The sequence below is a fragment of the Phascolarctos cinereus genome, unplaced genomic scaffold (assembly GCF_003287225.1).
Source record: "Phascolarctos cinereus isolate Bilbo 61053 unplaced genomic scaffold, phaCin_HiC Scaffold_1;HRSCAF=81, whole genome shotgun sequence".
Lineage (NCBI taxonomy): Eukaryota > Metazoa > Chordata > Mammalia > Diprotodontia > Phascolarctidae > Phascolarctos > Phascolarctos cinereus.
In genome coordinates this window covers 15,668,593-15,681,514 of record NW_027555514.1, presented here as the reverse complement: position 1 = coordinate 15,681,514, position 12,922 = coordinate 15,668,593, and the positions used below count along the sequence as shown (strand labels likewise).

The 12,922-nt window shown below is 48.2% G+C and overlaps 1 protein-coding gene across 5 annotated transcripts in view; it reads right to left on the bottom strand.

Annotated features, from left to right (window-relative positions):
* PALS2 (protein associated with LIN7 2, MAGUK p55 family member) overlaps positions 1 to 12,922 on the bottom strand; it is a 77,791-nt gene that overhangs the window by 4,826 nt on the left and 60,043 nt on the right. For all 5 annotated transcript variants that reach the window (XM_020993425.2, XM_020993424.2, XM_078150880.1 and 2 more), the window contains 6 exons: positions 9,589 to 9,720; positions 7,090 to 7,189; positions 6,595 to 6,663; positions 4,166 to 4,327; positions 2,258 to 2,460; positions 1,647 to 1,775 (listed from right to left, as the gene is read on the bottom strand). In XM_020993425.2, coding sequence (XP_020849084.1) covers positions 1,647 to 1,775; positions 2,258 to 2,460; positions 4,166 to 4,327; positions 6,595 to 6,663; positions 7,090 to 7,189; positions 9,589 to 9,720 — 795 coding nt within the window. The remainder of the gene's footprint in view (positions 1 to 1,646; positions 1,776 to 2,257; positions 2,461 to 4,165; positions 4,328 to 6,594; positions 6,664 to 7,089; positions 7,190 to 9,588; positions 9,721 to 12,922) is intronic.

Here is a 12,922-nt window from a genome sequence, read left to right as displayed (position 1 = left end):
CTCCTCTGTGCTCGCCAGAAAGCAAACTCCCTAGAGAAGGACTCTGTTGGTGCACTGGGGGCATCTGGGGGCATCTGAGGGGGCACAAGAGTCCTTGTTCTGGACCTCCCACCAAAGAGAAAAGGAAGGCGAATGCTTCCTAACTGTGAAACCTGAAATAAACCTAAGTCAGGATGACTAGGTTTGAGAAGGCAGATTGTCTCCAGGAGTTAGGCTGACCTCATCTGTCAATTCATGTGACCACCTGTTATGGAAGACCAGATTCCAGGGAGCCTCAAAGTGAAGGCTCCTCTGGATCTTCCTACCAAGATGACACCTTTCATTTCTAACAGTCATGCTAGGAGCCTTGTCCCCCACCAGCTAGGGACCGTGAAGGCACGGCTGATCTGGCACAGCAGAAAGCAGACGGCCCCAGGAGACCCCTTTGCAGCCCTGTAAGCTGAATTTCGCTTACTGGGCAGAACCAACTGGACCTCAGGAGACACGGTCATTGTCATTGGTTTCTTACCCCTGACATGTTCAATGTAAGCCATGGACTGGCGCTGGGACAGAACAAACCAACCAAAGGAACGTTCTAGTGGGTATGGGAGACTCTGGCTTCTCTGCCACACAGAGTTAACAGATGGGACAATTAGCCTGAACATCATGCCTGTAGACCTGTTCCAAGCAAGAAAGTCCAAGGCACAGTGGCTTGCTCGCCATGTCACACGTCCATTTCCAAAGTCACTTCCCTCCCCCTTGTTCCAGAGGCCATCATGAGCACCGTGTCCTGTCACCCCAGCGATGCGAAAGAACATGGAAGGGGCCGTGACTGGGAAGGAGCAGGCGGTCTTCATCACAGGCAGCGGTGAGCAAACAGCATTTTGCTTGTCCCACCGGCACGTGTGATTTTTCAATACGGACACGCCACCTGCTCAGTCCACACATCACAGGCCACGTTCTACTAAACAGCACTGGATGTGAAGGCAAAGAGCGTGAGGTCCAGCCTCAGCTCTGCCGTGGAGCTGGCCAGGTGACTTGTTGGAGCCTCAGTCTCCTGAGACGGAAAGGGAGATGGATGGATACTACGTGACCTTCCACATTTTTGTTTTAAGTCCTATGACCCGATTGCCCAACTTTTATGTGCTAATATCTCCCATCAAGGCATAAGGCTTTAGATAAAATATAGAAATTAACCTGGATCACGTAAATAGAGACAAAGGCGTGACCTGGCCGTCAATGCTCATCCCTGCTGGGACATTAGCAGTGCGGTTATAACAACGCCCCAGGGTGGAAGTCAGCCTGCCTCTCCGTCTCTCGCTTTGACGTTCCCTAGTGAGATGACCTCAATGAGCTTCCTGGGCCTTCGCTGGGGCCCAGTTTCCTCCTTGACAAAATGAGAAGGCTGGATTCAATGACCTGAGTGTGCCCTGGCTCTAAAACGCCACTTCCTTATTTCTCACTGCATCAGGCAGCAATGATGCTTCAGGGTGTGCCACATATCATGCTTCAATAGCACGGCCCAATGCACAGCAAACTTCCACCCCTGCGCCACAGTCCTGACACAGCTGCCCCTCGCAGGGAGTCTGAGCAGGCAAACCTGTTCCAGAGACAAGACAGACAACCCGGTGAAAAAGGCGCCACCCAACAGCAGCTGAGCCGCTCACCGTCAGGAGCTTGGTGGTGATCCCAGCATCCACCACGGCCTTGTGCATGGCACGCAGGGTCTCTAACTCAGGAGCAGCGATGAACACGACGTAGGGCATGAACTCAGATGTCCTTAATACTTTCAGAGCCTGGAGGAAAAAATGAGTATGATGAACCGATTCACACAGTCTCACCATATGGAGTTCAGGCTACAAACGAAGCTATTTCGAAGTGAAGATTTGACACCTAGAAAGGAATCCTAATATGTTATACTGGCACAAGTATGAGTGGCTGCCTCCCTAAAATGAGTAGAAAAAGTAGGAACCTACATAAGAAAGTAGAAACCTACAAATTTATTCTCAGAATACATGATTTTCTTCACTCAATGCATAGAATGAAAATCCTCTAGTGACAACCAAATGAATGTGGCACAGGACATACGTATGGCGCCCTGTCAAACCCTTGATGAGCCTGCAGGTCAAACCGCCTAGATTCCATCACTCTGGCAAGTGACTGGGCTCATTACAGGCAAGCGAGAGAAAGTCACCAAAACCCTCCATGAAGCTGAAGGGAAAGCTCAGAGCCTGAGTAAAAGGCCATGCCCAGCTTGGCTGCCGACCCTGGGACTCACCTGTGGGTTCACATCCAGGATGCACGTCCTCCCAGTCTGGGCCACCTCCAAGATGGAGTCTATCCTGGTGCCATAGAGGTTCCCTTCATATTCACCATGCTCCAAGTACCTCCCAGCTTTAATGTCTGCCTCCATCTCAGCCCGAGACACAAATTTGTAGGCCTGGCCATCCTTCTCATCCTCCCTTGGCTTCCGTGAGGTAACTGTGTACAAGGTTGGATGGTTACAAAGAGTTTCTAGACAGGACAAGACACCCTCAGTTCTCAGAGAAGCCCAGAGGTTTTCTATCTGAGAGATGACCATGGGGAGTCTGAACTACAAGTGGCCTGACACTTGGGGCAGTTTTCCAAAGGGAAAAAAACCCAAGTTTAGAAATGATGAGGAAGCTCCCAGAGTAGCCCCTCAGGGCTTGTTTCTAGCTCAGGACCAAGGAGAACAGCCTGAACGTAGCTTGAGAGGCCTCGGAGCACAGAGGAGTGAGCCTTTCTGTCCAATTATACTCTATGAAGGCCAGGTCTGCCCTGGGTCTCTGCTTTCCTTTAAAACCTCATGCAACAGGCTGGAAAGCCTAGGGCAGCAGCCACTGAGCCCAGGCCCCACCTGCTGCCTTTCCAGCTGGTTTCTCTCCCCCTTTTCACATGAAGTTGCACCAGCAGGCCTCCCCTCAGAGCAGAGGGGAGGCTGTGCTCCGGGGAGGCAGCTTCACTCACATAACGCTTCCTGCCAAATGCCATTTCCACCCCTTAGTTTTCTGCCTTGATTCTCTCTATGGGGAGGGGTAAGGGGAGGGGTAAGGGGAGGGTGTCCAGCTGCTTAACAATGAGAACATAGTCCCTTCTCTCCATCTTCTCCTTCCCTGCATCTTGGGACACAGCCACTGGGACATTCTTAAAAAGGCGAAGGAGCTGAGTAGCCAACCAAAGAGGTGGGAGGGCAGGTCCCCTGAAGCTTGTCAGCCCTTCTAACAAAAGCCTAACCCAAAGGCCTGACTGCCCCTTGGCTTCTGACCGCACGCTCGGAGGAGACGGTATCATCTCTCTGACTGACACACAGAAGCAGCACAGGAGCATTCAGCAAACCAGTCATTGCTACTAGGCGCCCGCTTTGCCCCAAAGCCTTCTGGTCTACGGACCAGCTCCCATTTCTAGTTGGTGTCGATGAGGCGAAAGAGGCTCACGATGTCCAGAACAATTTGAAAGCGACTCCCATAACTGTGATTTTGACAACACAAAGGCTTTCTTTGCATGGACAAAATAAATTTAAGAGCAACCAAACACGATGAGAGAGTTCGACTTTGTGAATTTTTTACCTTCAACTCTAAGGAATGTAACGAACTCCTATTTCTGATGGGCATATGGTGGGTGAGGGCAGGAGGTCGAGGACTGAGGTCCACACCACTCATGTGGCCATAAAAAAGTTTATCTGAAGGTGCTAGGACGAGTTACTGTTCTCTGCCCCCCAAATCTGTGATCACACCTGGGAGCCAGCTCCCAAGTTCTAGGAAGGGTCTGTCCAGCCCTGGCTTCTCTGTGGCCATGTCACGAGCGCTGGGTGGACACGGGATGGAAGGAACATCACTCCTTGTACAGCCTGTCTCAGTACACGTTCCGGCTCCATGCACTGCTAGGTTTTTAAAACGCCAGCAGACCCCGAAGATGACAAGGCAGCAGCTTTCGCGAGGGGTCTGGCCCACTAAACAACTGGGCAATCTCCTCTCTGGAAGGAAGGCCGTCACCTGACACTTCTGAAAGCTAGGACGATCCGTCTAGTTTACACGAACCTTCTCTGAGGTCAGATCAGACAAAGGATTGTGAGAGAAGGGGAGGGGGCAGCCCTGCTCCCTGGGCCTCCAGCACAGGGCGTCCCAAGGGGAAGGCACCCTTTGGCATGAAAAGCAGCGTAACTTACACGGTACCGTGGTCCCAAACCTCGTGGGGTTCAGCACGATGAATCTGTTCTTCAAGCTTCTTCGGCCAACACCCTGAGCCCCTATCAACACCAACGTCTTTCTCTGGAAGGGAGGCATTTTTGCTACTTCCTCATAGATCTGGATTTCGTGTCGGTCAAATTCTAAATACAAAGAGGAAAGTGCCATCAGCACCAAGGAGCGTCCTGGTAAAATGACCCACTGCACACATTAGCGCTTCTGCACCTGATCATGTGAGGCTGGGCTCAGATCTGTACCGAGGCCACCTCACTGTCGTTCTGCCCCACCCAGAAGCTGCTCCTCTGGCCAGGGACAGTCCGGCGTCAGGCCCTGACCTCAGAATCCCAGGCAAGAATCTACCCTTCCCAGGAATCCGGGAGCTGCTCTCACGGTCAGCAAAGAGGAGGTGGGCAAGGCTGCCAAAAGAGAAAGCAACGCCTGGGGTCTGTCAGGCAACGGCTCTAGCCTCTCCCCTTGGTCTAGCTAAGGCCAGGACAGCATGTATTTCTAAGCTGGCACTGGCCCACTCAGGAGCTCTGCCGGTGCCCCTGGGAAATGCTAGGAATGCTTCTGTCGCCACAACAGCGCAGCCTGAAGCCACCAGCAAGCTCCCTAGTGAGGCTGCGTCATCATCTCTGAAGGTTTGCACCCATTCTCTCAGAAGCCAAGTGAGGAAACACACAGGGCACTGGGAGCAGGGCTCAGATACCACGTGGCTGCTCCTGAATTCTGAAGGCCGTTTTCACTACAATTTCAGCAGAGAGACAGACATAAGGAGAGGTAGTGGCAAAATAGAACTCAGCACACAGATATTTGCACCAGTTTATAGGAGTGCGCCTCCAGGGGCACACACATTCAGGTGGTACCATGCCTGTCAACTCCATCACACCAGGTACCTCTTCTGGGCCTTTCAAGAACCCTCATAGGGGGCAGCTAGGTGGTGCAATGGATAGAGCACTGGCCTTGAAGTCAGGAGGACCTGAGTTCAAATCTGGCCTCAGACCAAACACCTGACACTTACTAGCTGTGTGACCCTGGGCAAGTCACTTAACCCCAATTGCCTTAAAAAAAAAAAGAACCCTCATAGGAACGAGATTGACTCTAGGAAATTAAAGGATATTGTCTCTACTTGAAAACTGTCTCTATCATTGTTTCTCCTTGTTTTGAGGAGGAAACATTAAAATCTGTTTCTGCCCTTCCCTGTATTCCTCTCCCGGATGGCAGCTTTGACTATTATTTGGACCCTTGGTCTGAAACAAGAGAAGAGGTGAGAATCAGCCCCTCTCCCAGGGCTAGAGGAGCGATTTGCTCTTGACAAAGACCTCTGGGCTCCCCTCTTATCCAGGTGGGCGGGAAATGGCCAACTTGGGAGAGCATGAGGAGTACTGGCTTTAGAGTCAGGCGGCCTGGGCTCATATACTAACTGAACCTGGACATGTCCCTTCCCCATCCTGGACCTCAGTTTCCTCCTCTGTAAAAGGAGAGGGTCGGCCTTGATGGCCTCTGAGGTCGTGTCCTGATGGGGATCAAGAATCAGTGAACATCATATAAACTATTAAGTGGGAGACTGGGAGCCCCAACTCAAGGCTTGGGAACCCAAGGGCAGGGCTCTTCCCACTGCCCCAGAAGAGAAAAGAAAGAGGCAGCTGATGGAGTTGGGGGAGGAGCCCTGGGGTTTGGGTCCTGACAGGAGACAGCTGTGAGAAGGTTGGGGCCTCTCAGTGTAGGACCCGTTAAGTGACCGGACTGGATCTAGTCCTTTGAAGGATCTCCACCTCTAGATTCTAGGATTCTGGGGCTCATTCCTTTCACCAAAGGGCTGCATTTCACCTCGTCAGCAGGCAGAACTGGAAGAACTTTGCTTGAACAAATTTTTTCAGTTTATTTCAGTAAAAATTTCCTAAAAAGGGACAATTATTCCAGCAAACATGGTAGTCATTAGGAATTTCACATTTACAGGAACTGAGAAATGCCTTACTAGTAAGACCACGGTGCGTCTGGTTCAGAACTGGGAAAGCAGTAATCTGGTCAGGTACTTTCCATGGTGACTCAGTTGTTTCTTTACACAGAGAAGCTTCACAAAAAGCCCACTGATCAGAAGCGACTAAGAAGAACCCGCTTAAACAAATGCTTCCTGTGGCCAAACCTCTCTCCGTCAATCCAACTGTTGGGTGGGAGAAGCATCATCCAGTGGCAGAAGCAGGTGAAGGCCCACACACTAGTGCCCTCCATCAAACAAAGCCCACAGAGATGCACCAGGTCACAGCACCACAGCCTTCCCTGGGGAAAGAACGGCCCGACGCTGGGCCCTCCGGTGGGCGCTGACATGATGTTTATTCTGAACTACACACCACAGATCATGCTCTGAGGCACAATTTCATTCAGACTTTTCAAAAATATCTCAAAATACCTGCATTTCGGGTGGTGAGATACATCATTTTTTTCTTTTTTTTGCTGCTTATAGTTCCGCAAAAAGGCCCTGGAGACAAGAAAACAAACGCATTTTAAACAGCTGGCCAGAGCACGGGGAAATGCTCACACAGCATCACACGGGGCGCTCTGCCCCGGGGAGGGGATGGAAGGGCAATGGGAGCGCTGAGACATCAACAGAGTTTCCACCTAAACTTACACAGTTCCAGGTAACTGGAAAACAAACAAACAAACACTGACAATAAAAAGCCAATCCCAACTGTGCCTGCTTTGGGCCTAAGGCCTGCGTAACACGCTGACAGGTGGCAGAGAGGGAGGAAGAGCTGCCTGCGACAGGCAGAAAGGCCAACCACATGGAAGGGCTGAGGCCAAGAGGGACGTGTTTCTCTTCTAGTCTCCTGCTCCTGCAGATGGACAAGGCAGAGGAAGGGGCCCAGAGGGCGGCGTGCTGCGTGTCCCCCTCCGAGCGCCTCACCTGGGCTGTCCCAGTCTCTTCTCACAAACGCCTTCCTCTTCTCTTCCAGGAACTGGCTGGGGATGAGGCCTGCACTTCCTCCCTCCTTTACGTGGTTAGCCTAGAAGCAAATGAAGGCCTTTCAGAGCCCAGTGGCCAAGACCCCTCCCACAACAGGACAGCCAGCCCAAAGCCCAGGAGCTCCTGGAAACGTCTTGTTTGGGGCTGAATCAAAGCCATCTTTGGGGAAGGCACATGACGAGCAATTGGGGTATCAGTAGCTGGCACCCCAACCCTTAGTCTTTGCTGGCCAGAAGCAAAAAAATGCTGAGCCTTCCAGACACATAACTGTATACAGGCTCTCTTACCTACTGAGACTTTTCATTCAAGAAGCGTGACTGATTATAGGACAAACAATTAAAGGGAAAAGGCAGCTGGAGGCAACACAGTGTATAGAGTGCTGGACCTGGAGTCAGGAAGACCTGAGTTCAGACCTGGCCTCAACACTTTTTTTTTTAATAGGCAATTAGGATTAAGTGACTTGCCCAGCGTCACACAGCTAGTAAGTGTTTGGTCTGAGGCCAGATTTGAACTCTGGTCCTCCTGACTTCAGGGCCAGTGCTCTATCCACTGCACCACCTAGCTGCCTCTTGGCCTCAACACTTAACAGCTGGGTGACCCAGGACAAGTCATTCAACCGCTCTCTGCCTCAGTTTCCCCAACTGTAAAAGGAGGATAACAACACCAACCTTACAAGGTTGTTTTGGGAACAAAATAATATTTATAAAATACCCTGCAAACCTTAAACATTACATAAATGCTAGCTGATATTACTAATATTATTAACAATTTTAATTATGTTAGTCATACAAACACATAACAAATTATCTACTAATTATAATCATCTACTATTAGTACTGCTAATAGTAACGGTAATAATAATAATAATGATAATATCCAAGAGGAAAGACCTCAAGGCTGGATAAAGAAAGAGCTGAAGGAATTAGGAGAAGAAAGAACTAAGAGAAAGAATTCTTAAGCAAGGAAAGAAGAAAAAAGTTAGAAAAGGGAGAAGCAGCTTTAGAAAGTTGATTCTTTAAGATGACGATTGTTAGAACCTGAATAAGGTTCTAGGAATTTGGGATCCAACTTTGATTAGGATTTACTCCCTCTAAGGTTCACTCACTGAAAAGAAATGCTTTTTTATATGTAAGGTTATATTTATAATAATGTTTTAATGTGTAAATAAACAACATATCAGTATAATACATAAATACCATATACTAACATTTCAAAATATAGTATTATTACCACTTAAAATGAAAACGGATGTTAACAGTTTTACAGTGTTAATTACTGTGGTCTACTTAGATCCAAAAGAGCACTTTGGGGAAGTTTTGGGTTTTGTCCAATTAAAAGAAAAAAATGACCCTTTCTCCATCTTCCTTTTCTGTTTGCAGTGAGATGAGCCCCATACTGGAGATCCACACACAGACACACACACACAGAGTCACAGAGACAGACACACACACACACACACACACACACACACTCTCTCTCTCTCTCTTTCTCTGTCTCCTGGCTTCTTGGCTCATTAGCTTGGAGAGTGGCTCCCTCTATTGCTAGGTGCACAGAGGGCACAAGAGGGAGGTGATGGAGCCTCATCACAGCGGGGGAGGGAAGATAAAAAATACATTTCACCTTTCTGATCCCCAAGAAACAAAGGAAGAGCCCTGGGCACCCTCTGCCCTCTCTGAGGAGAGTCATCCCAGGACCGGGAATCTGGCGCTGCCCTCCCCAACAGGAGAGAGATGGCACTGGGGGAAGGTGGCCCGTGCATCTGGGGACAACGGCATGAGTGCTCATCATGTAGGCAGATGACCAAGATTGGAGGACCTGGATTTTCCATTTATTGGTTGCATGACCAGGTTAAGTCTCCTTACCTAATTGGGCTTTGGTTTCTTCATCTATAAAAATGACAAGAACAATACTAGCACCACCAACTTAGCTGGATTGCTGTTGTGAGAAGAACATGAAATAATGTAGGAGAAAGTGCTTTGTAATTATAAAGTGCTACAAAATGTTCATAAATTATCATTAGCCTTACCATAGAACTACAAGGATGAACTGCGTTCCCTTCTCTATTCTCTCATCCACGATTATATCATATCCTATCAGGAGGGGGTGAGAAGATAAGGGCACCCGCAGAGAACACATAAATTGACCGGAGAAAAAGGAAACATCCCAAAAGGGAGGACAAGGGCCCAAGGAGACAACTCCCTGAACCACGAGGAGACCACTACAGGGCACTCTCAAATTCCTCCCTAATTCAGGCCCTTTCTCACAAAACCAGCACATCCGGCAGAGGGAAGAAGTGATGATGTCTGCGAAAGGAATGCTTTCGTTGCAGAGGTAGCAATGGAGGAAAAACAGACCCAAGTTTCTCTGAACATCCCAAGACCGGACCAAGCTAAGAAAATTAATTCAGAAGCACCACGGCCGTGGCAAGAATCTGCTCACCTGCCACCAATTTGGGTCTTCACGGTTGACAATCTGAAGAATTTCTCCCTTTGAAAATTTCAGACCTGCCTCTTTGCAGGGAATCAGGTTGTCATTGTAGGGATCGTAATCAAAATGACACTTTACAAACACCTGAAAGGAGAGTTCACAGAAATATGAAAAGAGCTAAGGCTGCTACAGACCGGGAGTCAGAATCACGTGCTTTCACATTCTTGACCAGGTGTTTAGTGGGCCAGTGGAAGCCCAGCTGACTTCTGCAAGGGAAAATCTATGGAGGTGATTTAAAGTTGGCCACCCAGGTACCAGGTAAGATACCAAGATGCCACTCCAGCTTCTGAGGTCAAGCAAACCACCCCACCCATGCCCCTTTTATTTCACACCCAATGCCAAATACTCTTTAATACCCCAAAATGCTGCAATCCAATTTATAGGCTGAATTCCTGCCCACCCAACTCACACATACTTGGGGTAGTCAATGAGCCAACCCCCAGCACACACTCTGCTGTTCTTTGCCACTCACCAGCAAGAGGCTGGGGCATGTTGACAACAGGTTCTGCTGAAGTGACCATCCTTGTTTTTTTATCTAAAAATTCTTTCTTTCTCCTGCATCATCATAATCAATTTTCACTAGACATATCTGTTTTTTTTTAATTAAGAAAAATTATTTCTTTTTTAATATCTGACAGTTTTAAAAAACAGGCTCACAGTAGATGTCTTATATTGATTAAGTAAAAATCACAGAAATATGCTTCCTCGAGCCACTATGTTTTTAACACTTTTTCTGGTTGTTAATCCATAACACAATTTTGTCATTAAGAAAACTGTCAGAAGCAGCACTCTTTTGTTATACTCTTCTAGCTGTGCCTGTTGAGTCTATATCATTTTTTTCCTTGAAGATATCAAGACCTGCCCACCCCCTCATTCATGGCACGATGTGTGGATAAGAGCACACAAGTCCAGGCCTGCACGATGAGGCGCCACGTAGCTGCTCTCAGCTCGGGTGGTGCGTGGTGACTTACCATGGGAAACACCGTAGCAACCTGAGCTGCCGTCATCGTTGTTAGAAGCAGCGATCACCATCACCCTCAACACATCGTTTCTAGGAGCAGCCTCTTAAGGTTACTCACTGATTCTGTTGGCAAAGTTTGGAGGACTTCTTCATTCCAATTTAAATACTAAATGCATTATGAATTTCTAGTCTATAATGGCAATTTACTGACAATGAGATTTTTAAAATAAGAAAGGAAATAGGCAAAAAAAAAAGAAAGGAAATAAGCTTGTGTCTCTTTGAAACATATTTCAAGGCATTCAAATGAGCTTCTTCCAAAGTCCTTCTCATTTATTACTTCCTGATTCAAACAGCATTTTTCAGATTAAAAGGCAAGAAAATATAAAACTAATACCAGTAATGACGAGACATTTCCCCAAATGAAACGTACACATCCATAGAACTTTTAGGCTACACGATGAGGGGTAACTGTGCTAGATCAGAGGTCCAGAGAAATGGGTTACAATCCCGGCTTGGACAATGACTAGCTGTGTGACAGGAGAGTCACTTATCTTCTTTGGGTCTCCATTTCCCTATCTCTAAAATAGGGATAATAATAGTTATCCTACTTCCCTCATACGGCTGTTGTAAAGAGAAACATTTTATAAATGTTAATGGACTACAGAAATAAATTTAACATGTATATAAACACTGATTTGAAAACAAATTTAAAACACCAAATTATTAAATATAAGAGCAGTTTGCTAGATTAACTACTATAATTTAGTTATTTACTATTTGATGATATTAGTGGACAGTATTCAAGTAAGATTCACTATGGTTGGAAAGGCTTAATGTCAATGATAAAAATCGCTAGTAAGCCAAGACTTTCATCTCGGATAAAATTCTCAAAGTGCATACACTAAACTCTACAGTCTGACAATGACATGTAATTCAGTATTTTGGCTATGGAAAAAAAGGTTAAGTTTAGTGGTGGGCACTTTAATTGGGGTGAAGACAAAGAAACACTGTACCAGAAATGCCATGGAACAATGTCATACCTGACACGCTTGTGCTCAAAGTCTGTCCATACTGACGTCTGTCTAAAAACCCACAGTTCCCAATTCTATAAATGAGGCCGTAAAAACGAACACAGACATCAGCACCAGCTTCCCTGGGCTCCCAGCATTTCCATTTGCTCCATTCTGCCCAACAAGAGTTTACTATGTGTCAGGGGGAACAGCAGTGGCCCTGAAATTCTTCTAGATGACACCAGCAAATATCGAAGGTATCCGGGACTGGCCAGACAGGAGGAGGGATGGGGAGGGGGGGGAGGCGTGCCCAGAGCTCCCTCCACACCTGCTCCTCCTTGCCTCTTCTAAAGGCAGGGTGCATTGTGGGACAGAAGCTCTACAAAGAAGAGGAGCCACCTATCTTTCAAGTACATCCACCTACAGGGTCCAAATAAACTCAAGAGACAAGCATTTGGGCAAACTCTGTTCTTCCATACTTCATCTAATGTGGGCATTCTCCTCCATGATGCACATCATGGCCTGTGCCTTCCTATCCTCTCTAATTCTTGTCTACGCCCCCGGGGCAGGCTTCCACCAGGGATCCCCAGGCTGGCCAGCGGCTCCACACTGGCCCAGCCCCTTTACAGTCTCCCACTTCTCAGTGATCCTCCGTATCTCGCCCCCACGTCCTTCTCAGTAACGGTCATCTAGCCTGCATTCAAGGATGGCAGTATTCCATGATCCACACCCACAAGGATCACCAAGAAAATAGAGAGATCACTGAGCAGAGCCATGTAATATGCAAAATAGATCCGGCCGGCTTTGTGGTCATTGGCTTCAGGACCCAGCTCACTTTTGGCTGCTTCGTACACAGGCAGCAATGGAACCCTGCTGTCAGCAAGCTTCCCATTTCACCTTTGCAGCACCTCTCCAATACATCTAGTCTTCTTTCCTTGACACGACCCCCACCCTCTGGCAGACCCTCCTCGCCTCGCGCCTGGACTATGGCAAAGCTCCTGGGGGCAGGAGTGCCGCCTGCCTCTGCGCTCTCTCCCCACCAGTCCATCCGCCATTCGGCCCTAAAGCTCAGGTCTGACCATGTCACCCCCTACCCAATAAACTCCAGTGGCTCCTTATGGCCTCTGGGATCAAATAGGAAATGCCCTGCATTACCTGGCCCCCTCCAGCCTCCTCACACCTCAATACCCTCTCTTGGATTCCAGCCACCAGCCTCCTGACTGTTCCACAAACAACACCCTCTGTCTCTCGGCTCGGGGCCTTTTCTCTGACCATCCTCTGTGCCTGGAACATTCAGTGTCCTCATCTTGATTCC